Source organism: Equus przewalskii, chromosome 14, assembly GCF_037783145.1.
Source record: "Equus przewalskii isolate Varuska chromosome 14, EquPr2, whole genome shotgun sequence".
NCBI classification, from domain to species: Eukaryota; Metazoa; Chordata; class Mammalia; order Perissodactyla; family Equidae; genus Equus; species Equus przewalskii.
Window position 1 is genome coordinate 67682736 of NC_091844.1, and position 26933 is coordinate 67709668.

General features: G+C 39.9%; 1 protein-coding gene and 1 long non-coding RNA gene across 4 annotated transcripts in view; one reads left to right on the forward strand and one right to left on the reverse strand.

The window, feature by feature from the left end:
- The window catches only part of BABAM2 (BRISC and BRCA1 A complex member 2), a 420511-nt gene that overhangs the window by 61937 nt on the left and 331641 nt on the right, over positions 1-26933 (reverse strand). For all 3 annotated transcript variants that reach the window (XM_070572970.1, XM_070572969.1, XM_070572971.1), the window contains 2 exons: positions 25837-25907; positions 22926-23008 (listed from right to left, as the gene is read on the reverse strand). In XM_070572970.1, the coding sequence (XP_070429071.1) occupies positions 22926-23008; positions 25837-25907 (154 nt within the window). The remainder of the gene's footprint in view (positions 1-22925; positions 23009-25836; positions 25908-26933) is intronic.
- On the forward strand, positions 15019-15798 carry LOC139075586 (uncharacterized). The gene is made up of 2 exons (XR_011526163.1): positions 15019-15152; positions 15591-15798. It is a non-coding gene; the product is annotated as an uncharacterized lncRNA (long non-coding RNA).

Consider the following 26933-nt stretch of genomic DNA (forward strand, 5'->3'; position numbering starts at 1 on the left):
ACATAAAGGGGAAAGGATAGTCTCTTCAATAAACGGTGCTGGGAAAATTGGATATCCACATGCAGAAGAATGAAATTGAACTCTTCTCTCACACCACATACAAAAATCAACTCAAAATGGACTAAAGACTTGAACATAAGACTTGAAACCATGAAACTACTAGAAGAAAGCATAGGGAAAAAGCTTCTTAACACTGGTGTGGGCAATGATTTTTTGGATATGACACAAAAAATACAGACAACAAAAACAAAAATAGACAAGTGTGATTGTATCAAACTAAAAAGTTGCTGCACAACAAAAGAGACAATCAACAGAGCAAAAAGGCAACCTATGGAATAGGAGAAAATATCTGCAAACCATATATCTGATAAGGGGTTAATATCCAAAATATATAAGGAACTCATATAATTCAACAGCAAAAAAACCAAATAACCCAACTAAAAACTTGGCAAAATTGGAGCTGGCCCTGTGGCCAAGTGGGTAAGTTCACATGCTCTGCTTCAGTGGCCCAGGGTTTTGCCAGTTTGGATCCTGGGCACAGACCTAGCACCGCTCATCAAGCCATGCTGAGGCAGCGTCCCACATAGCACAAGTAGAAGCACTTACAACTAGAATATACAACTATGTACTGGGGGGGGCTTTGGGGAGAAAGAAAGAAAGAAAAAAAGAAGATTGGCAACAGATGTTAGCTCAGGTGCCAATCAATCTTTAAAAACTAAAAATCAAAATCAAAAAATAAAAAATGGGCAAAAGACTCAAATAGACATTTCTTAAAAGAAGACATACAGATGGCCAACAGGTATATGAAAAGGTACTCAACATCAATCATCAGGGAAATGCAAATCAAAACTACAGTGAGATTGGGGCCAGCCCGGTGACCTAGGTTAAGTTCAGCGTGCTCTACTTCAGTGGCCTGGGTTCAGTTCCCGGGGGTGGACCTACACCACTTGTCAGCAGCTATGCTGTGGTGATGACCCACGTACAAAATAGAGGAAGGCTGGCACAGATGTTACCTCAGGGCAAATCTTCCTCAAGCAAAAAGAGGAAGATTGGCAAGAGATGTTAGCTTAGGGCGAATCTTCTTCAGCAAAAAAAACAAACAACAAAACTACAATGAGATATCACATCATCCCTGTTACAATGGCTCTCAGCAAAAAGACAAGAGATAAGGGTTGGCAAGGATGTGGAGAAAAGAGAACCCTTGTGTACTGTTGGTGGGAATGTAAATTGGTACAGCCACTATGGAAAACAGTATGGCGGTTCCTCCAAAAAGTGAAAACAGAGCTACCATATGATCCAGCAACTCCACTTCTGGGTATATATCCGAAGGAAATGAAATCAGTATCTTGAAGAGACATCTGCACTTTCATGTTTGTTGTAGCATTATTTACAATAGCCAGAATAGGGAAACAATCTAAATATCTGTCAATGGTTGAATGGATCAAGAAAATGTGTGTATATATACACACACACAAACATATATACGCACACACAGTGGAATATTATTCAGCCTTTAAAAAGAAGAAAATCTTGCCATTTGTGATAAAATGGATGGACCTGGAGGATATCATGCTAAGTGAAGTAAGCAAGACACAGACAGACAAATACTGCATGATCCCACATATTTATATGCAGAATCTGAAACAGTCAAACTCACAGAGTCAGAGAATAGAATGGTGGTTGCCAGGAGCTGGGGAGGAGGGGGAAATGGGGAGACATTGGTCAAAGGGTACAAAGATTCAGTCATGTAAGATGAATACGTTCTGGAGATCTAATGTACAGCATGGAGACTATGGTTAACAATACTGTATTGTATACTTGAAATTTGCTAGAAGAGTAGACCTTAAGTGTTCTCACCACACACACACACACACACACAAAGAAAAGAAAAAAATGGTAACTATGTGAGGTGGTGGATATGTTAATTAGCTTGACTGTGATCATGTCATAGTGCATACATATATCAAGTTATATATCTTAAATATATACAATTTTTACTTCTCAATTATACCTCAATCAAGCTGAAAAAGAAGGGCATGGACATTTAAGAGGCTTGTTTCCTTCACAACGTGTTGACAGGTTGATCCCTCAAAATTTCTTTCTTTGAAAAAGAAAGCCAGGAACTATTTGAAGACTGTGACCACGTAACACTGCTGCAGTGGGAAGCGCAGCCGTCCCCTGAGGCCCAGCGTCATGAGGAAAGGAGGTTGGATCACTAAGGCGGGCAAGACCTTGAAGGAACAATCTCCCTGATGTGGCAGGAAGTGGCCCTGGTGGCAGGTGGTGGCTCTGGTCCAGCTTGAGGCTCAACCAGATCAAACACACCCAACCACCTTGCATTTACAAAAACCTCGTCACGTGGATGATAGGTTAAAACTCTAAGACCCTGGGCCTGTTTTCTTCTGAAGAATTCCATACATGTGAAGCAGCTGCCTCCTTTTATCTCAAACACTGCCAGACAAGTTAAGCATTCCACTGAGATCTAGCTGTCTTCTAAATTGGGAAAACCAAGTAAGATGCTCCACATCCTTTTTTATGTCCAAAGGGCTGGAACATAATCTGTATACGTCAACTTGGCATTCATGCACCCTGGGAAACAGGGCAAGAGCATACTACTATAAGAATCAAGAAATAATAGCACTACATCATTGTATGAGTAAGATACAGCAAGGCAGAGCAGAAACGGCTCAGAGTTGGAACATTTGAGACCTGATTTAATCGTTCTGCATTTACCACCTGCGGAATCTTACGCAAGTTACTATCCTCTCTGTTTCCTACCTTTCCATTTGCAGAACAGCAATCCTGATTTTTATCTGGCAAGACTGTTGTAAGGATTGCACAAGATAACACACATAAAATATCTAGCACAGTGATCATCTCGTAGTGAGTGTCCCATAAATGACAACTACTAGTGTGATTTGGAGTGAGGGCCAAGATACTTTCTCTTCCATGGAAACAGCAGACGATATCAAGAGATGGATGGAATATTCACGCTATCTGGGTGAACAGCAGGTTGACTCCTGGTTCAGGAGTGAGAAGACAAAGTTTAGGTACAATCACATACATGACCAATGGCAGCAGTGGCCAAAACCTTCTTCACAGCATAAAGGCCCCAAAGTAGGTGCCAGACACCACCACTTAAAGGGCTTGTTCCTAGATCTGGCCCTTTCTTAAGAGATAATTTTAATATTATTTTCTGGAACAGTGGGATATATTGATGATTTTCTAATTTTAAGTTCCATGAGGGAGGGATCATATCTTTTTTTTTTTTTTAAAAGATTGGCACCTGGGCTAACAACTGTTGCCAATCTTTTTTTTTTTTTCTGCTTTATCTCCCCAAACCCCCCCGTACACAGTTGTATATCTTAGTTGCAGGTCCTTCTAGTTGTGGGATGTGGGACACCGCTTCAACGTGGCCTGACGAGCGGTGCCATGTCTGCGCCCAGGATCCGAACCCTGGGCCGCGGCAGCGGAGTACGCGAACTTAACCACTCGGCCACGGAGCCGGCCCCTAGGGGATCATATCTTACTTATGCACTTGATACAGTGCCTGGCCCAAGCAAGGGTTCAATAAATAATTTTTAATTGAATTAATGTAGTGAACTTAACCCTGTTTTCCAGGGCAAAGTAATGGAAAATAGCACCCTTGCAGCAAATAATGCCAAGGCAATATTCCTTCCAGCACTTTCATAATACGTATAGTTAGCCAAGTACTGCCAAGTACTATTAGTCAAGTACGGTCAGAGCCTCTGTAAAAAAAACAACAAGAAGAACAAAATCCAAAATATCTCAAGATGATTTTTACTGAATAGCCTAGGTTTGTTTTCAATCTTTCCACAGCCCATGTTCACATCTGTGGCCTCTCTTTTATGGGCTCTGGAGCTATAAATCTAAAAGAAGACAGATAAGGTAGGCACCTTGTTAAACAAAATCCCCACCAAAATGACAAACATTCAAACAGGAGTGGCCCGCCTTTATCTCGTCACCACCCAGTTTTGACGGAGTCTGTTTCTTTTTACAAAAGGTTTGCTGTCTGAGAAGTGAACATTTCACCCAGGAAACCAAAAGTCACTCCCCAGCTAGGTATTTCCCAAAGGAGTAGTACTGCCGGTTCCAGAGTGTGGCTGCTGAGCTAACCGGGTTGCTATAAAATGCCTTGATTTTTATCTGTGGTTGGACAGATTGGGTTTTTTGCTAACCTCAGTCCCTTTCCCTGGAAAGGTGGGTATGTATCCATATGCTGACTCATTCCGGGTGCAGAGAGCAGAGAATCCCCTACAGAGGGTGGAGAGTACAAATGCAGAAACTTGGGATGAAGAGAGGAGGAAGGGAGCGGGAAGGAGAAAACAACAACCCAGAGGACTGTTCTGGATTGATTATTTACAGACAGTTTGCCAGCAGCCAGATAACGGAGGGATCCTGGCTGGCAACTATCACCATGGTGCTTCCTTTAGGTCCTTCATTTTAAGATAAGAAGACTTGACATGTTTATTAAGTAATTTGGTTGCTGTGGAAGTTGGGCATGTACCTGTCGTGATAACTGTACAGCAATTACTCCTGTTTGTTACAAGCCTTAGCTTCTGTTTGCTGAATGCTGGATTTGGTTACATCTTTGTAGGTATGAGATACTTTGAAAGGGACTGCATTTAGTAAATTTACCTATATAAAACTTGCCTCTCATTGGGAAAGTTCACAATATAACTTTGCAGGATTTCTCTGCAGGGAACGATTTCTGCAGTAAACATCAAGACACGATACACATTCTGAAGATTCTGAAGATGACTGATTCAATGGATGAGGGTTACTGATTTAATGGAAACTGCAGGGGAAATTTAAGAAAACTGCACATGAACCCAATAAGATTTTTACCAGGGCACTGGGGCTGATCCAAACCATGGAGGCCAGCAACATTTGTGATCTCAGGTAGATCCAGTCCAAAGTGGGTCACTTTCACAGCATTAGGAACACTAATTAACATGAGTCACCTTTTCAAGTGATGGATCTGTTCCTTGTCACATTCTTATAACTAATAAAAATTTATTTTTACTACTACTAATTACAGTGTTCTAGTTCATTCTTTTAAAATTACCATAATATTTGACACGTATCAAAGATACTCGTAACACACACTCAAGTTCTGTAACATAGTGAAAAAACAGAACACGCATAAATCTCCACTCCTTCTCAGAACAAAGATACAACCTACAGGCTGAGGCCACCTGAGTGCTCCCTCTCTCTGTTCAATCTCCCTGCCTCACTCACAGAGAGAACCACTATCTTCAAATATCTATTTATCATTCCTTTGTTTTTAAAAATATGGTTTTAATGCATATTTCTGTATCCCTAAATAATATATTGTCTGGTTCTGCTTGTTTTTGACCTTTTTATGAAAAACTTCTATCATACTGTGACTTTTTCAGTCAATGTTAGGTTTCTAAGATTTCATCTTTATTGTATGTAGAGATAGTTTTATCATTTTCACAACTGTATAATATTCTATTGGGTGAGTTTAACACTATTTATTTATCCATTCCCCCATCAGCGAACATTTAGGTTTTTTCTAGTTTTTACCACAACTAACACCACCACCATGACTATTCCTGTACATGTGCTCCTCAAACGCTTTTCTTCCTGGGCATAGCCAAACAAATTTTTCAGCCATCCTGCAGTGAGGTGGAGACAAATGACTGGATTCTGACCAATGGATTGTGGGTCAGAGGGATAAATGCCACTTCTAAACTTGGTCCCTACAACTCCTGACCTGTTGGCCTGAGGCAGAAGATGCAGCAGAGGACGCTGAGGCCATAGGGGATGGTGGAGTCACTAGACAGGTCCTAGAATGCCTTCATGAAACAGAGCCTTCCTCCCACTCCCTAAGGACCACCACTAAACTGATAGCACAAAAAATAAACCTTTACTGTGTTAGCCACAGCGATTGGGGTTGCTTGCTATAGCCATTAGACCTTCCTGACTAATACAACCTCCATTTCAAAATACATCAGTGTGTGTGTGTTTGTGCGCGCAGGCGCGTGCATGTGCGTGTACGATGGGGTCAAGTGTGGGGGAGGAAGGAAGGAAGGGAGGTAGGAAGGAAGGGAGGGACAGAAGGAGGGAGGGAGGAAGGGAGGGAGGGAGGTGTTGCTATAAAATGGCACCAGGGATCCTTATGGAGATGGAGATGTTCTGCATCTTGACCTTGTCCATGTGAATATCCCAGTTGTTGATACTGTACTATAGCTGTTCAAGATGTTACCACGTGAGGAAACTGGGTAAAAGATACACAGGATCTCTCTGATTATTTCTCACACTTACATGTAAATATATAATTATCTCAAAATAAAAAGTTTTTAAAAACCATAAAAGACTGTATGGTAACTATGGAGAAGTATTAATACAACTATGAAAAGCAGTTTCTCCAGTTTTTGGAAAACAGAAAAGTAAAGTGGCATTAGCTACAGAGGATGGCCCTTAGACCCAGATGTGTAACCCAATGCAAACCCTTTACCCTTGACTTCCTCACATTAAAAACAAGGACAATACCTGCCCCACCAACTTCATGGGGTTTTAGGAGATTCAAACTAAATGAGATGATAAGTGGGAAAGTACTCTGAAATATTGGAAAGTCTTACACTGGATAATGAAGAGACATTTCTAATAACAACTTGGGACTGACAGATGCATAACATAAACCCCACCTAGATTTATAAGAGCTGGAAAGCCACAGGTTCTGAGTCGATGTGTTAACTCAGTAACTAAGACTGAGGGGAGGGTAGGAGTTGTACATACATGGTAACAAGACATCAAAAATACCTGTTCCAGGTTCAGACAGGGTGTGTAATATGCTACTTCTCATGTAAGAAAGAAGAAAATTAAGAATATATACCTGTATTTATTTTAGTCATATAAAGAAACTCTGCAAGGCTGAATTAAAAAAACTAACAAGAGGAACAGGGTAGATTGAGCAGGGGTGAGGGTGAGACTTTTCACAGTGTGTATTTTTTTTAGCTAGGTGACTATATTGCCTATTCAAACAATAAGATAAAAAAATTTTAAAGGAATATTCTTAAAGAGGGTCCCTGTATTTTGGGTGTGTGTGTGAGGGACAGTTGCCTTAGTTGCAGGATCACGAAGTTAGCTGAGTGATATCACGGAGGTGTATGTGTGCCCACACACACGTGTGAAAGAACGAATGAGCCTGCATAAGCCAGAGAATTCTGGCCAAGCCCCACCTCCTTCCTGTGCCCCCCAAACTGGAAACACCCAGGAGTCATGGCGGTGGAATCAGCGCAGCATCTCCCCTGCTTCTCAATGTTCTGCCCCTTAGCTGACTTGTTTAAGAACACCAGCAGATTTCATTATATTAGGACCTTATATGGGGACGCTGAGGCGACCTAACTCACTCAACACGACAAAATGAGGTCAGAAACAGAAGCTGAGGTCTTTAGTCCCACTTCTGCACAATAATGACTAGTCAGTACCTCACTGGGTTACGCATGGCTTAAAAAACTAATGCTCTCAGAGTACCAAAGTTAAATCTGGGTGTTTCAAAAGACTTTCTAGCTGAAATCAAGAAGCAATTCTTTCTGATTGTGTTGGTTTTCTGTAGCCCCATGATCTCTGGAATAATGAAAACAATGAATGATGTTGGAGTAAACTGTCTTTGAACATTAGAGTGTATAGTCACTTTTTGTTTACTCTCTGTGGAGTCCACTGAGCCTGCAATCTTAGGCTGTTCACCTCCCAGAAGAATGAGTCTTTTGAAGTATTCTGTCCCCTTGGTTAGAGGCCAACTGAGCATGTTTTCATCTTCTTGTAAATACAGCGTTCAAGCCCTGTCCCATCAAAGTGGGTTCTACCTTCTCATTGACTGTGGTGGGACAGTTTGAACTGAGGGTTTTGGCCCACTCCATTCTTCCAGTATAAAACAAAGGCTGTGCCATTTGAAGACGCTTTGTTGAGACCACAATTCATTTCTGAGGTCTCAATCATACAAGAGTTTAAGGATAAACTTTGCAAATTCTTTTAATTTGTCTGACGCAGGAAAGAGTTTACAATACATATGAGGTTTCTAAGCTACAGTCAAATGAAAAATAAGAAATATTAGCACAGCCAAAGAGATAAAAAAAAAAAAAGACAGTGCTCAGTGGCAAAAAGCCTCAGAGAATCTGACTATATTAGACTGTGAGCTCCTTTGGAAAAGGAACACGGCCCATTCAGCCCTATATCTTTAGTATTCAGCATGGTGCCTGGCACAAAGAATATGCTTAAATGTTCATGGAGTTAAATTCAGCTGTCACCTAGAAGTACATAAAAAAGCAAAACCCATTTCTACAAACGTTCAGGCTTACAAAGTTAAATAAGACTCTATGTCTAACCTGAAAGACTAACTGGAAAAATGCATGGAACTAAATCTATATCTTTACTGGGAAACAGAGTTGAGAGGAGACAATGGTTTAGGTCAAAGATTGCTGGGTGGTTGGCATTTAAAATGGGAATGTAATTGCTAGTTCCCTGGCCTCAATAACCCTGATAGATTCCCTTCTGCGATTATCTTCACTAGGCCCACCTGTATGCAAAGTTTGCTGATCACTGGCAGGTACTATGGTTTCCCTAGAGATAGGGAATCCTTAATCCACCTTTTCAACACTCGAGAAAGTTCAAAAGACTCACAGTACAAAGAGACAGATTCACAGTTGGGAGCATCAGAAGTTACACTGGGGCACCCTGTAGGACCTCATTTGCAGAAAGGATCTAGGAATTAGGATCCTTACCCATCATGCTTACTAGGGTTAGGATTCTCCTGATCACATATCTAGGGTTTGCTAATTGTTATAGAAGAGGCAGTGTCGTGTTGTACTGTGCTCCCCAACCTCTTTCAAATCACGGCATGTACTCAGAAAATGGCAGGATTTGTCACTGACCATGGGGTCCAGCTCCCCCAAGGACTGGAGTGATCAGTAGCCCATCCCCAACCCAGCAGTGCGCCCCAGCACGTGGACTGGGAAGCTTTAGTGAACTGTTGAGAATAAGAGTTCTAGAATCAAAAGGTGTTAACAACACATTCAAATGCTGTTTCCTTCAGCTACTAGCTATGGGACTTCCAGCAAGTTACTTTATTCCTAGGTGCTTTTGTTTCCTCTACTGTAAAATGGGCACAAGCAGCCATCTTAGAAGGTTGTTGAGAGATTTATATGGAATTACTAATGTAAAGTACTTAGCACAGTACTCTGCACAGAATGAGCATTCAATAAATAATATTATTTGCATATAACAATGGCATTATTATTATTATCATCTATCACTAGAGGTCACTTCTTATCTCAGTAAGCTCTGACTGAGAATGGATTAGATAGAGAAAAAAACGCCAGGTTGACTGAGACTGAAGAAAGGTTGCCAATAAGATGCCTACCTACTAATGAATTGTTTTTTTTTATGTGTTCAATTTTAAATTGTGATAAAATGTATGTAATATAAAACTTACCATTTTAACCATTTTTAAGTGTACAGTTCAGTGGCATTAAGTACATGCACATTGTTGTGCAACCATCACCACCATCCATCTCCAGAACTGTTTTCATCTTCCCAAATAGAAACTCTGTACCTACTAAACAACAACTTCACGTTCTCTGTCTCCCCAGCCCCCAACAGCCTCTATTTTACTTTCTGTCTCTATGAATTTGACTGCTGTAGGTGCCTCATATAAGTGGAATATATAGTATTTGTCCTTTTATGAGATGAATTGTGCTGTGACATTCCCTTCACCTTCACCTGCCTGAAGGCAAAGGTTTAAATTTAGCCAAGGGTCGTTCTCAGTCCAGAAGCTACTCCCCAAAGCCTCTTTCAGTACATCCTAGGCCAGGCCATCTCAAGATTCTGGACCACCTCTACAGGAGGGAAAGTGTTTCAACAAGGTGTCAAGTTCCAAACCAGATCCCGTCTGGGGTGAATATGACTGAACCCCTTTGTTGAGAGTTTAGTCAGGGAAAATACCTCTGAATCTTCCTAACCGGGGATGCCCAGGGGTTCCAGACTGGAATGGACTCTAGGTTAAGCTGGTGAGAGCTTCCACCACACATTTGTTCTCTGTGAACATTCACTCATTCATTCTTCACCTGCATATCCAGTGGCTCATAAAACTCAACATATCCCAAATTGGGCTCAACATTTCTAAATCTGGTCCTCCTGATACAATCCCTGCTTCAAATGATGGCATCATCAGCTATCTAGATGCCTAAGGAAGAAATCTGGGGATCATCCTAATTCTTCTTAGTCCTTCACCTACTTGGGATTAATCACTAAGTTTTGCCAGTTTTACTTTAAAAATATTTCTTGAAACATTTTCTTCCCTTCCATCCCTACTACAGCTGCTCTAGTTTAGGTCTAATCATCTTTTGCCTAAACTATCTTTGTAGGTTCCCATTCCAAATCATCTTCTACATAATATCAAAATAATCTCTTTTTTTATGAGCAAATATATGCCACTTCTCTACTAAGCACTCTTCAATAATTCCTTGCCATCCTCAGCATAAAGTCCATTTCATCAGCCTGGTATATAACGCTCTCTGAGTTCTGGGCTCTGAATGCCTCTTTAGCTCAATCTCTCACCACTCCCCAGAATCCACTATGCATTTGAGAAATTCTAGACCACTCGCAGCTCCTCACGTCCACCATTTCTCCCCTCAGTGCCTTTGTTTATGCTGGCCTCTCTGCCTGAAACGCTCGTACAGCTCTCCTGTCCTACTGGGTTGGGACAGTCTTTCCAACAAATGGTGCAGGAACAAATGGATATTAGTATAGAAAAAAAAAGAACTATGTCCCTTACCTCACACTATATACAAAAATTAACTTGAAATGGATCACAGACCTACATTTAAGAGCTAAAACTATAAACTTTTTCGAAGAAAACAATGTAGGAATTCTTTTTGAACTAGATTAGGCAAGAATTTCTTTAGCAGGACACAAAAAGCACAGCCCATAAAATTAAAACATAATAAAATAGACCATCAAAATTTAAAATTTTTGCTCTTTGAAAGACACAGTTAAGAAAATGAAAAGGTAAGCCATAGATTGGGAAAAAAAATTGCCAACACGTGTAACTGACAAACGGCTTCTACCTAAAACATAGAAAGAGTTCATAACTCAAAAATAAGACAATCCAATTAAAAATAGGAAAAAGATTTGAACAGGCATTTCACAAAATAACTTACTTGGCAAATAAGCACATGAAAAGATGCTCAACATCACTAGTCATTAGGGAATAGTAAATTGAAACCACAATGAGATACTACTAGATACCCTATGATGGCTGAAATTAAAAAGACTGATAATAGCAAGTGCTAGAGATGATGTAGAGGAACTGGAATTCTCAGACACTGTTAGTGAGAATGTAACAAGTTACAGCCCTTTGGAAAACAGTGTGGCAGTTTATTACCAGGTTAAACGCACGTTTACCTTATGATTCAGTACTCCCACCCCTAGGTTTTTACCCAAGAGAAATAAAACACTATGTCTGCACAAAGACTTGTACTTGAATTATGTTCACAGGAGGATTATTCTTAATAGTCAGAAAATAGAAACAAATAAAATGTCCATCACTTGGTAAATAGATAAACAATGGAATGGAAAAATGGAATATGGTTCAACAATAAACAAGAATGAAATATTGCCACATACAACAACATGGATGGATCTCAGAAACATTACACTATGTGAAAGAAGTCAAATACAAATTACTATATACTCTTTGATACAATTTTTATGAAATTCTATACATTCTATAACAGAAAATGATCGGTAGCTACCTGGGGCTGGAAGTCAAGGGAGGGGATCAACTGCAAAGGCACACGAGAAACTTTCTAGGGTGATGAAAATGTTCTATGTCTTGATTGTGGTGCTGGTTTTATGACTGTAATTAGTCATCAAAATTCATTGAAGAATTCACTTAAAATAGGTAAATTTTACTATATGTAAATTACACCCCAAAAAAGATGGGAAAAAATATTCCCCATGCACTTACGAAAGTTGAACTTGTGAAATTAGGAAGCATAAGATATGCAAAGGGAAAAGTCCTTAAACCTTAAATCTGAGCACTATATTTTCTCATGTTTACCTTATGCTGAACATTACTCAGTTCTTCAGGCTAGTATGAAGATATCAGCAGTACAATACTGAACACACACTGTTGTAAAAGTATTTACCTTGTCTAGGAATCTTGGAACTGAGCCATTCAGACATAAGAAAAACAATTAATTGGATTCAAGAAACCCAGTTTCTAGTCTTACTCTTCTCCTAACATCACACATGGCCTCGGACGAGGGACTCGGCCACATCCCACCTCTGTAACACAAGGAGTTCTCAGAGATTCTCAATCTGAGGTCCATGCACTCCCTTCACCTCCTCCCACTCTGCAAGGGTCCTTGGATAAAATTCAGGGCATCTGGGAACTTGCATAGGAAAAATGTGTATCTTTATATTCACTATCTTTAACTGAAATTTAGCATTTCCTCCAATTATGAATGTGCAACAATCTGTAGCAGTATAAGCAGCACCTTGACTTTGTTACCAACAGAAATCACAGATATTTTTATATCACATTGCAGGTGCTACGCACACTTAAAATATTCTTTACACTCATCACTCTTCCAAATTGCAGTGGTTATTAGATTCGCCACTGGACATTGTTATTTAAGGTGCTATCAAAGGAGCTCTTCTACCACTGTATCATAATTTTTTAAAGATTTGATAGTAGCATTTTAATATAGTTGGCTTCCTTTGTAGTACTATATATTTTGCTTTATGCATTTTAAAACACTGTTGGAAGAATGGATCCACTCACCAAAGGGGTCTTTGGCACAGAAAACATTAAAACCCCTGGCATGGAGGACCTCTAACCATTCACTCTAGTGCTAAGAATTCTATTCAAAACTGGCATAGAGACTGGATGGTTCAACTTCTAAATGAGGTAATCAAAAACAGTTTGAAACTAAGGTGATATACAAATGTAACACGTTGCCTTCTATAGATCCATGGGTGAAGTAATGTTTTCAACAATTTCACTCCATATTTTCTTAACTAAATTATGGGGAAGGAAAATGGGTGGTGATATCCATTATTTGGGTCCATATCTCTTCTTTTCTAAAGAAAAATTTTCAAGATTCATGGGTCCTGATTTGTTTAGATCCTGACTTGAACAAACCCAGTGTAAAAAAACATGTTTGAGACAGAGGGAAATTTGAACACAGACTGGGTATTAGATGATATTAAAGAATTAGATCTAATAACGCTATTTTGGATACTTTTTAAAAAAAACAAACATTATCTATGAGAGATATATACTGAAGCTTTTATAGGTGAAGTGATGTTTCAAATTTGCTTCAAAGTATTCCATGGAAAAAAAAATTAAAAGGGAGGGAAGGATCAATGAAACAGTGCAGACAAAACCCCAGTATGGGTGATGGGCACACTGAGGTTCATTATATTTTTCTCTCTACTTTTATCTTTGTTAGAAATTTTTATAATAAAAAGTGTTTTTGTAAAAAGATTCATAGGCCATCAGGATAGATCCAGCCCATAGAAATGTTTGGACAGTACTCTGTTAAAAAAAATCAATATCATATAAAGGAGCATGCAGTTTGCCAGTTCCACCTCCTCTTGTCTTAGTACTGGGGCCTCTCCCACATCTACATTGCCTATTTGGCTCTGGTAGCATTTAACTTTGTAGGTCTGCATGGGGACCTTTGTGTAATGAACCATTATAACTGACCACATTCACTATGTCTAAACAGGTTAAATCTAGTTTTTGATAATCAGTAGCTGGTTAATTCTTTAATTAAGCCACTTAGTTTTGCTCTTTCTATGGCTACAGAGTGAGACCCCACTTGAGCCAGTATATTTGTTCCACTGGGCAGGGGATTATAGCTGGACAACCTGTCCCCACTACTGAGCAGCGACATCAGCCTGATGTCTTGCTGCCTTCATATCAGTAATGTCTTTGGTGAGACGTCCACTCATGTTCCTGAAAGATCAGACAGTCTACACGCATTTCCAACTAGTGCATGGTTGGTTCCTGGGGCTTACTGTGAAGCTCCAAAGGCTTTCCAGATTCATCATACACTCAGGGATACTGCCAACCAATGATCTGAAACAGTATAGCAACGTAGTTTAGCACATGGGCTCTGGAATCACTTCCTGGATTTAAATCCCAGCTCTGTCACAGTGAATATATTTACTCTTGCTGTGCCAGTTTTGTCATTTGCAAAATGGGGCACTACTAGGAATTACCCTCAGAAGGATGGTGTGAGGATTAAAGAACATAATATATGAAAAGTACTGAGAACATCGTCTGGAGCGTGGTATACACTCAATATCTGTTAACTGTTATTACTACATAACTATTATCTTCAACAACAGCAAAAGTTTACACCAAAATAATGCCCGTGTTTCATCAATGTCCATAATACTTTAAAATTAATTCTAAGAAAAGGTTATACGGAACTAGATCACTACTATAAAAGTTCCTCTGTGTAAACAGCTTCCTTTCACTGAATTAGATGCCTTCTTGAGTTACAAATTGTTAATTTCAAAGTAGCTGCAGATGTTTTTAAGTCAAAATCACTGAAAGAGTTTTCGTGACCTTTCTTTGATCAGATAAACTCACTTTAGCAATTACAATAATTATAGCTGAAAAGAATCATACAATGTATAGAAGAGGGTACAGGGAAAAAATCATTGCATGGTATTGTGCATCTGATTTACAACCTCCTTCCTCACAAGAAGTCCTTTAAGATCATTAAAAAGGTGTCACGTAAATTCAAGGTATTAGAATGAAGAGAATATTCTCAATGAAGATTAATGAAATACTTCTCAAATCAGCGCCAGAAATTACAAAAGACTTTCTGGAAGCAGACTCTAAAGACGAAACAGAAGTTTCAATTTGAATCAAAATAGCGACAGTGGTTGGCAAAGGACTAGAGCCATTTGAGTCGTAAACTGTGAATAGGGTGTGCTTGTGTGTGTAATCAAAAGACGAAAACCGCTTTGCCTAGCAGAGCTAACCGCGTTCAAGGAAGTCCAGGATAAAAATTAACCAAAATGTTTGAAGTATCTAAAGGACCCAATAGTTCTCATAATCAAAGCAAAAAGGCGTTTAGAAAGTAAGTCTTTTATCTTTTTCTATATTCTTTTATCATTTTGAACAATATAGAGAACTGGTTGGTTTCACTTTTTGTTTATAATTGATTTTAGTTCTTGCTGCTTTGATAGTTATTACTACTAGAAATGATAAGATTAAACCACAAATCTTTATATATGCCTGATCTGAGGCAAACACATTAATTCTAAAACAATATCACACTTTTTATAGATTTGGTTTGAAATGAAGTCTAATACATAACATTGTGGTTCCTAATCTTAATCATTTTACGGATTCTGATTTGCTCTTCTAATCTATTTATTTCTATAAAAATGTGATTTGTATCCAAAAAGCAAGAAAGTTTTGAGAAACCTCACAGTTTTGGTTTTATTGAATTATCTACTAGCTGTCTTGTTTGTTGTTGCTAAATAGTCTACAAAACATTGTTTCCGTGGCACAGAGATGAGTTCACCCCACTCTGCTCAGGAACTGAAAAAAAAAAATCAGAGCAAGAAACTCATCATCAGCTGGACCAGATAAACCCTGCCCCCTCCCTGTGCATCCACTGTAACAACTATGAAATGGAGGAACAGAGCAACCAAAGTGCTGTAAAGATACACTGGGAATAATGGACAGAGCAAAATACAAAGAAAATTTTTTCTGTTTTATTCTTTAGTTTCTTTTGAAAATATAAGATTCTTTATAGCAATAACAGAAAAAGCTATATTGTTGTGTTTACATTATAACATATACAGATATAATAAAATGATAATAATAGCACAAAGGAGGGGGAGGAAAAGGAGCAACATTGTTATAGTTTACCAGAGTTCAGTCACTATTAATCTGAAGTAGACTCTGTTAAAAATGCATATTGCAGGGGGCCAGCCCCGTGGCTGAGTGGTTAAATTTGCATGCTCCACTGCAGGCAGCCCAGGGTTTCATTGGTTCAAATCCTGGGCGCAGACATACATGGCACCGCTCGTTGAGCCACGCTGAGGCGGCATCCCACATACCACCACTAGAAGGACCCACAACTAAGAATATACAACTATGTACCTGGGGGCTTTGGGGAGAAAAAGGAAAAAAATAAAATCTTAAAAAAAAAATGCATATTGCAATCTCTAGAACAAACCACTAAGAAAACAATTCAGAAAAAGTAGGTAAAAAAAATCAACAGAAGAATTAAAATGGTACACTAAATACATCTGTTTAACACAAAATAAGGCAGTGAAGGAGGAACAAAGAAGGAATTTTTTCTTTGAGAAAAAAATTATCAAAATGGCAGACTCAAATCCAACCATACCAATAATTATATTAAATGTCAATGAATTAAATTCTCCAATAAAATAGCAGAGACTGTTAAAATGTATACAAAAGCAGAACTTAACAATATGCTGTCTGCATGAGGCACACTTTAGATTTAAAGACAAAAAAAAAAAAGGGTGAAGGCAGTGGGATGGAAAAAGATATACCAAGCCAATATTAAACATAAGAGAGAGCTGGGATGAGTATATTAACGTCAGATAAAACAGACTTTAAGACAAGAAATATCACTAGAGACAAAGAGAGACATTCCACAGTGATAAAAGGGTCAATACATCAGGAAGATATAACAATTAAAAATGTACATGTACCTAACAACAAAACCAATAAAACTGAAAGGAGACATAGCCCTTTCTGCACAGCTACAGGTTAGCAGAAGCTACATTCGTCTACCAAAGGCCCTCCCCAGCTCCTCTTAGGAAACTTTGTTTACAGCTACAGCTATAGCTCTGTCTAAGCTTCTGGTAACCATGCTCTCCTATTGGCCATGCAGGCCTAGGGGAGGTAACGACTCCCTGCTACTGCTAAGCATCCCCTTTTATTTTCTTTAACTCTGTCTACATGGTTGAATACAGTCCTTCCATTGAATTCTCCCCTAGTTACCGTGTGATATGCTGTTTCCTGATGGGATCTTGACCTAGATAAAAATCCAAACTCCTTGCCTTGGTCTGGCAGAGACTAGTAGTTGCTTACAAAAAATCCATTCTTTCTTTCTCATTGGAGTCAAAAGAACTCCAAATTTCAGTTGGACTTTTGCTGCCCCAGCTAAAAAACTACATTTCCCAGCCTGCCCTAGCTCACATGCTGAGGCAATATGAATACATTCTGGAAGAATGAGATGTAACTGGAAGTGGTACATGAGACTTCTTGGAAGCTTTAGTAAATAGGAAGGATTGTACCCTTCCAACTTTTTTTTCTATTCTGTTGCATGGATTGTGGATGTGATGGCTGGAGTTCCAACAGTTTTCTTGAACTGTGAGCAAGAAGGCCATACCCGATGGAGGGTTGAGTATAAAGCTGGAAGGAACCTGGGTACTTTGTGACCTTTGGATCTGTTATTCCAGCTCTGGACTGCCTACCTTTAGACTTCCTATACATGACAGAGAAATAAACTTCTATCTTGCTTAAACCATTGTTTTTCAAGTGTTTATTACTACTTAATCATAACTGATACAAATGGCCTATGAGGCACCAGCTGATCTGGCCCTGACTTTCCTTCTAACCTCATCTTACATGACTCTGTCCTCGCTTACTGTGCTTACTGAGCCACAGTGGCTCATGCAAAGCTCTTTGCTGCCTTTTGAAGCTCTTTGTACAAGCTGACTTCTTTCCTTGGAATCTCCACCCTTGACTTTCTGAATGGCTGCTCATTAAGGTCTCAGCTGAAATGTCACTTCCTACAAGAAGTCTTCCCTGACCATCCTAACAAAAGCTCCCTCTTAGTCTCTTTCATAGAGCTCTACTTTGTTCCATTATGGTATCTGTCACCATTTGAAATTTATTTATTTGTTAGTTTACTTCTTTATTGTCTATTTCTCTCATTGGATTCCATTAGGGAGAGTCTCTCTCTCTCTCTTTTTCTACATCTCTCTCTTACATAAATAACATATGAAGTTCTCTCTTGGTCATACATCACTTTGTGCCTTGCATATAGTAGGTAAGTTCACAAAATATTTGTTTTAAAAAATGCTTACCATTCTACTTCAGCTTTTTCTTTTTTGAGCAAGATTAGCCCTGAGCTAACATCTGCCACCAATCCTCCTCTTTTTTTGCTGAGGAAGATTGGCCCTGAGCTAACGCCCCTGTCCATCTTTCTCTACTTTCTCTACTTTATATGTGGGATGCTGCCACAGCATGGCTTGACAAGCAGTGTGTAGGTCTGCACCCAGGACCCAAACTGGTTAACTCCGGGCCACTGAAGTGGAATGCATGAACTTAACCACTGTGCCACTGGGCCAGCCCCCATACTTCAGCTTTATCTGATCTCCTTTCTCATCAACTAGACCAGGGGTTGGCAAACTTTTTTGTAAAGGGTCAAAGAGTAAATATGTTAGGCTTTACCATCTCTGTTGTCTATTCCTTTTTTTTTTTTTCCCCCTAACAACCTTTTAAAACCATAAAAACCATTTTTAGCTCAAGGGCCATATAAAAAGAAGCTGAGGGTGGGATTTGGCCCAACGGCTGTAAGGTGCCAACCTTATGCTAGACTCCATGTGTCTTAAGGTCAAGCCTGAGTTATTTACTTATATCCCCTGGGACCTACCATAGTACCGAGCATTTAGTAGGTTCTCAGGAAACTCAGAACTCAGTTGAATTGGGTTAAACTGATTGGGTTAGGGGCAGAGAAGAGAAAAAAATGAAATGGAACAGCCAAAATGGTTACATTTGGTCTAACAAGTATTTTGCCAGGGAGATATGGCCTATGGTCCAAGCTGGATGACTCAAAGGGTCATTTACCAAGGATTTACAGGCAATGGGAAAGGAAAGTTTCTTGTACAATCACAGATTCTCTCCCTTGCCTTGAAGTCACAGATCCCAATACCCTCCCCTTCCAGACAGCAACCCTGCTACCTTAGGCAGTTGCCTCCTCTTGGATCTACTCTACTTTACTTGGATCTACGCACAGTGCAGCTGACTGGGCCCCATGAAAAACAGCTGATGTTTTCCCCAGTGGTTACTTTTGTTCTGTGTTACTGTACCTTGCTATCTGGTTCTCCTGTCACCCAGTACTCTGAAAAACTGCTAACTTAAAGATAATATCCACCTCCAGAGGTAAAACCAGCTTGGAAAATATGGAATTACCTGTACAGCCACTATTAATAATTCTTAGGTGATGGCCAGGAAACGTTCCTGAAAACAGCTTCTGGATGGGAGCAAGTCTCTGATCCTGCTGTGGTCCCCAGTCTTGTGATACATTGATAATGGGTGAATGAAGAAAGGAAAGGAGGAATAAATGGATGAAAAAACCCCATGGCCACAGTCCCCACTCCTGCAACTGCCAGAATGCCAGGAAGTTGTAGTGTCTCCTGAGAGATCCCAGAATATGCACAATATTTTCCCCTAAGGCATTCTTGCTTCCGCATGCTCTGGCAAAGTCTGAGGTCAGAGCTGTCTGCCTCAAGAGAGGAGTGCCTCTTTCCTCTAGCGTCCAAAATGCTTAGAATTATTACCAGCATCTGCCCTACAGACAGCCATATTCCTGGGCCTTGGCAGAACAGGGGGGGAGGGGAGAGCAGGGATGTTACTGGTGTCTTGCCAGGTCTTCAATCTCCATGGAGTAGTGGAGCCAGTCACAGAAGACTGGCTCCATCTCTAGGCACTTCCTTCTTTTTTTCATGTTCTTGAGATCTCAGAATAATTCATAGCAATCTTCTATCATTAAGTCTCTGCCACCCAACATTCACCTCCCCATCTTCATGGAAAGAAAAAAGAGAACAAGTGGTCCCGCGGGCATTGTAGCTGAACAAGCAGATGCTTCCAAAGGAAGGTAAGTGTCAGATGCATAACTGCATGACTGAATAAAACATATTATCTAACCAAGCTCACTCTGATGTAGCAAGTCCTACATTTTAGACATAAGAAAGAAGCAAAAGGGTGGAAATTATTTATTTAAAGACAGGCTGTGAGTTGACGGAGCAGGAAACGCATCCAGTCCCTTGATTCACTGACAGGTCTTATCTGCCAAAGAGCCAAGAGTGTAGGTAGTGATGCTAAGAGACAAGGAGACAGAGTAGCCTGGGGAGGAAAGGAAAGGAATAATAGCCTGAGGAAACACTTTGGAAAAAGTAATTAAATGAATCCCAAAGTCCCTGTAGCTGTTCTAATGAGCGTCTGGGGGCTCTAAGTTTCTGAAGAAGGTAATCAAAACTAAGTGAAAATATGACTTGAACTTAGGAAAAGCTACGATAGGAAGGTGGAGAAGGAGCTGCAAGAAATATTGGACATATGGTACCATGGAGAAGATATTTCTTGGAGAATAGACTTTCCAAAGGAACAAGAATTGCTATAACACTGAATGCATTGACAGAGAGCTGGCAGGAGTGGAAAGGTGAATGCTCTTCCATCCTTGCACGTCACTCTTGCTAGACACCAACAGAATAGTGATTCTTGAGTTGCATATGGAAAACAGGTTAGAAAGAACAATGCCAAGAAAATCTTTCTTCCCTTATATCTGACATGATCTGACACCAAGTTTTTTGAAAGTAGAACCATGGCTAGGAGACCAAAGTAATTTTGAGGAAAGAGCTGAGATATCATGCCACTTTGGGATGAAGAAACTAGTTGAAGCATTTATCTAACTTAATGTTTGCAATTGTCCTTCTATGTGTCCTTTCTCCTGTGTCCTTCTCCCACAGCCACTCTGAGAGGCCTCTGACTGTTGCTACCACACAGGCAACTGTCCACAGTCATGAGAGACAAACCAAGGATGCAATCAGGATCTGGGGCTGGGTACCAGGCTAGAAACAGAATCACTAGGATCAAGATTGTGGGGCAAATTGGATGTGGCAAATAGGAAGTGAGATCTCACAAAGGAATTAAGACTCAGAATGGAAAACCAAAACAGCGACACATAAAGTCAGAATCAAAAGTGGAGGCTAGAAGTACCAGTAAGCCCATAGAAGATGGTGAGCAAAGAGGAATGCCAGGAGGCCTTGATCGTAAGGCTTGCTCTTCTACCTGGCCCCGTATAACAGGTTAAGCTCCATATGCTGACGTCTCCAGAGGACTTAACAACCAGATCCCCAGTGTACGCGTGAGGGAACTAAAGCAGACGGAGGCTTTTCCTAGTGATTTGAACAAGGTCATGTGATTAGTTGGAGGCAGACCCAAGAATAAAAACTTTACCTCTCCAATTCTCTGTTTATCTGTACACATAATTAATACAAAGAGATATGCTTCCATTTTTCAGGTGCATTTGAAAGGATGGTGCCAATTAATGACTAGCTATACAGCAGAGCTCAGTATGAAGCACTGCACGACAAGGTGGTTTTCGTTGGGAAACACCTAAAGGGCAGGGAGAACCAACTCCTTAAAAGCACAGGCAACTCGGGGCTGGCCCCATGGCCGAGTGGTTAAGTTCGTGCGCTCCGCTGCAGGCGGCCCAGTGTTTCGTTAGTTCGAATCCTGGGCGCGGACATGGCACTGCTCGTCAGACCACGCTGAGGCAGCGTCCCACATGCCACAACTAGAAGAACCCACAACGAAGAATACACAACTATGTACTGGGGGGCTTTGGGGAGAAAAAGGAAAAAAAAAAAAAAAATCTTAAAAAAAAAAAAAAAGCACAGGCAACTCCCAGTTCTCTCCATGTGGATTATACCACGGTAAATTCTGAATTAGAGGCTTTCTTCGCTCTGCCTCTATAGACATTTTTGGGTTTCTTCCTTTACTGTCTGTTGGTGTGAAATCAGGTAAGACAAATGAATTTAAGAACTATTTTAGTCTAAGCAAATCACAACCAAGAAGGTCAATCTGCTGGGGAAGAAAAATCCCCCCAAGTCAATATCTTTACACTACTGGGTAGCTTGGCTAAATAGGGCCAAAGTTAAACTATTCCTCTATTCTATTCAGGAAGAAATAGTTTATTAAGGTCTAGGGTAGTTCTATCTACTGAGTGAAGTCAATCTAAATCCACTGCTTTTCTGTAACTCGACTAGGGAGAGCTGGAACTTCTTTGCCTTCGGTTTGAAGACCGGCATTTTACATACCAAATGACTAAAGAATAAAGGTCTTGGTTGACTTGCAACTTGAATCTGGCACCATGGGTCAGTGGTTCTTATATAACAAAGAAATAAACAAAAGAGACTCTAAATTATCCATTAGGAGAAAGCTGGACCAAAGTTTACTGACTGACAGATTAACACAACAAACATTTAAATATGCCTACAATGTGGAATAAAACTGAAAAGTGATGTTAGGAATACATAAAAATATTGTCTCACCTTTGCAATATATATTATATATTTTCAAAGTTGTAGTCTTGTCACTTAATAAGGATGATACCCAAATGATCAAAGCAAGTATGTTTTGAGTAATCCTGAAAGTTATGATATTGGAAAGATGCTTTGAGAAATAGAAATCTGCCTAAGTTAGGGCTTCTTAAATTCAGCACTATTGACATTTTGCACTCAAGTTTTTTGTTGTGGGGGGCTGTCCTGTGCATTGTAGGATGTTTAACAACATCCCTGAGCTCTATCCACTAAATGCCACTAGCAACAACAACCCTCTCGACACCGCCCTGCCCAATCATGACAATCAAAAACATCTCCAGACATTGCCAAACAACTGCAGAGGGGCAAATGACACCTGGTCAAGAGCCACTGGTCTAGAGATAGAGGTAAGACCACGCAGTAAATGTACTAAAGTAAAAGGAACCAAGTCAGGACACTAAAGGCTCTCATACTCATTATTACATGTGGTTTAGTACATTTTCAAATGTATGCTGACATGCTAATAGCAAAAGTCTACTCACTGTGTACAAGAAAACAAAAATCTTTCCACATCAGCAGCAGAGTGAGTTTTGTAAAGCCTTCTGCATCATATTCCACGACACCTCTAGGTAATAAAAACATACACACACAAACAAAAAATCCTCATAAAAATAAGGTATAAAAGAAATGGAACCAAGTAAAGAATATATTCCAAAAGTCAGAGTTATTGTATCCGAGAGGCATCTAAGGTGAGTGAGTGTTACCACAGGAAGGACACGGAATTTGGAATGACAGCATTGAGGGGTTTAAGTTACAGCTTTGCCATTTACTATCTACTACGACCTCAAGCAAATCACTTAACCTGTGGAGCCTCAGTTTCCTCATCCGTAAAACAAATATAATAATATTTTCAAACTTCATTACAGGTTGTGAAAAATAATATAAACCATAAAATGCTATGTAAATATTAGTTACTAGTTAGGAGTAAAAGGACAAATTAAGAAATCAGGTCAGCAATGACACTACTGTCTGTACAGTGATTGTTAAGTCTCACTTTCACTTAGGCACTAAACAGTAAGGAGCAATGACAATATGACTAAGGTTAGGATTATATATTATTTTCTTCCTAAGTACTTGGAATCCTTTCACTTGTGCCCCTCTGTCCTCCTCACTGGGCTCAAGACAAAGTAGCAATGTTAGTTGGGTGGACGCTGGATTCAGATGGCAGATGCACACCTCATGTGTCAAGGGAGAACAGCTCCTAATGCTGAAGGGCCTGGGCAGAATTCTGGTTGGCTCACTTCCCCCATTTCCCTCAAGAGCTGAGTACTTTGAGGATGTCACCATAATGTGACAATAACTAACCTCACACTGCGGACAGGAATAATGTTCTCTCTCCTTCACACAGGGAGGCGTTTGCTATCCTTAAAGATGCCTTCTCCCTAGCTGAGTCAGGGCAATCAGACGGTTAGCACTGACAGCCTCCCAGTTTAAGTAGGGAGGAATAGTTGCACCCATTGTAAAGGTAAAGGAACTAAGACACCAAAGGCTGAGTGATTTGCTCAAAGACTACTGGTACATCATTCAGATCTTCTGACCTAAGTCAACAATTTTATTCATCAGTTTCTACTTCTTTTCATGATTTATAATTAACTCAATGTTACAATAGTGACATCCAAACTTTTTAGATCCTGCGTCCCATAAGCAAAAACAAGCACAGAATCCTTTTCAATTATGTATATAGTACAGTGATATAGTGCTTGTATATAATTTAGTGGTTGCATAAGGTATTATAGTCATGTGCTGCCTAACGATGTTTCAGTCAAAGACAGACTGCACACATGTCAGTCGTCCCATAAGATCAGTACCATACGGCCCAGATGTGCAGTAGGCTATACCATCTAGGTTTGTGTAAGTACACTCTGTTTTGTTTGCACAACAAAATTGCCTAGCGATGCACTTCTCAGAACGTATCCCTGTCGTTCAGCGGTGCGTGACTGTGCTATATTACCGCATTACATGCATAAGAAAACATACACAAAAAATGTACACTAAAAAAGAATTAAATTTAAAAACAAATGTGAATGCAATTTTCATATTTTCCTTGTATGCCAATGAAGTGATGTGAGGCACACACCGCTGGGGTGCGTGCACCCTACTTTGGAGTCACTGTGCTAGCCTCTTCATTTTCAATTATATATACTAAAGATAATCTTACTCAAAAGTTAGAAGACTAACGGTGTCATATATTAACCACTGTTTGTATCATAAGTACTTTCTTAAAATGTTCATAAACAAAGCTGAAAAAAATCTTAAGTATTAAAGACTCCTGTAAGAGGCAGTCATACTGTTTAGACTATGGATAATATGAAAATTTCTTGAAATTGTTTTGAGGGCTCAGAAATTTTGCTTACAATTATCTACAGTTTGTATAGTTATATCCCAGGGAATGGCCAATCTTATTTTTAATTTCACCTTTTCCTTTCTATACCCACTTTCCTTTTGCCCTAATTTTTTCATTTACTTATTTAAAATTTTAATTTTGTGTTGCTGTATGCATGTTTATATATTTATAAACTTTTTCTGGAATAAGGTGGGATATAACCAGACCACTAAACTCCTCAGGGCTTAGTTCCCCAAAGGGGTAGAATGCTCTACCTTCGAAAGAAGACTGTAAGGGAAATGCATTCCCTCTCCCACTGAGCTAAGCCCAGAGCAGATGCTAGATAACGCCTCCGACATCATTTCAGGAAACAGAGCTGCAGAGCAGCACAGCCACTGGCAACCTGAGGGAAGGGGTGAACGCCCAGGGACAGCAGCAGGCGCAGAGTCCGCCCTGTCACTGCAGTTACACACTTCCTTTTCCTTCTCGGTGCCTTCTTCCAGCTCCTGATCCCAAGTGTGAGTCATCGCTTTGGTGTCTAATGCTTGATTTCCTTCCCAAATCTGTGTGGCACTGTCTGGAGTGGGAGTCCTGTGAGGAGACCTGACTCCTGAGAACCGGGGTTCCCACTCTGGCGCGCTCTCTTCTAGGTATACGACGTCAACGGGGTTACTGAACTTCTCTGTTCAGGGCTTTCTTCAGTACAATGTGTCAATAATGCCCGCCTGGTTCACCTCACGGCTATTGTGACACGATGGAGGTGAATGCACCGTGCAAACTGTAAAGCTCTCTACAACAAGCAGGGATTGCTACCATTGTTACTGCTATGTGTGAGGCTACTCATGCGGCTGCGCCAGGGAAGAATCGGATTCTGCTATCTGCTAAAGAATGTTAAAAAAATGTTTTTCTGGGAGCTTTAGTGTAAGCAACATACCCAAAAGAATCAAAACGGCATTGAAAATGTATCATATGTAAGAACTAAGTGCTGTTTTCTTAATCAAGCCCTCACATTAGGGTCATCAGGAAGTGAGGGCACTGTTGATATATGGTTTAAACAAAAAAGAACTTACGTGCCAAAGTGACTGAGGAAAGCAGCAATATACTCTCTTCTTTTGTGATATCCTTGAATCACATACTGCACCTGGAATAGGAACCCAAAGCTGAAAAGTGGAGTAGGAAATTTTTAAATGCTTTACTATGAAAAATTTCAAAGATTCAGAGAAGTAGAAAGAATAGTAAAATGAACACCCATACTCCCTCCACCTAAATTCAACAACTGTGAATATTTTGCCTCGTTGGTTCATCCAGCCATCCGCCCACCTATCAACCTATCCATCAATCTTGCTGAAGCATTTAAAAGGAAATTAGAGACATCATGACAGTTCACCCTAAATACTTCACCATGCATCTCCAAAAAACAAGACATTTTCCTACATAACCACAATACCATCATCATACCCAACAATTTTAGCAATCATTCTTTGAATTTATCTAGTACCCTATTTTCAAAATTTCCCAATTGTCCCCAAAACATTTTTTAAAAAATCAGGGTATAATCAGGGATCAGGCATTTAATCTAGAAAGTCTTTTACTCTAGAATAATAGTACCTCCTGGATGTGTGTACATGTGCCTATGTGTGTGCCGCATACACATACATGATATGGACTTTTCAAAGAGATTGGGCTAGTTGCTCAGAGAGTGTTCTGCATTCTAGATTCTCTGGTTGTTTCCTTCCTTTTTCCTCTACCCTCTGTATTTCCTATAAATTGAAAGTTAGAGCTACAGGAGTGATTAAATTCAGGTTAAATATTTTTGGCAAGAAAACTTCATAGGCGATACGGGGTTTGATGGTTGGTTAAGGTGATGACAGCAGACCACACCATTGTAAATGATGTTTCCCCTTTGTGATAGTGAGTAATCCACGGCTGTACCCCTTGAAGCACCTGAAAGTCTAGTTCCCCTCAACCTTTCCCTAATGGTTTTAGTATCTGTTAGAGATCCTTGTCTGAATCAGTTATTTCATTAGGGTCTGAAAAATGGTGATTTCTGAATTCTATCATTCCTTTTGCATTTATCAGCTAAAATTCTCTGTAAAGAAGAGCTCCCTCTCATCAAATGGGGCTATTAGGTTATTCTGAACTACAACTTCTATTGAAAAGCCACAAT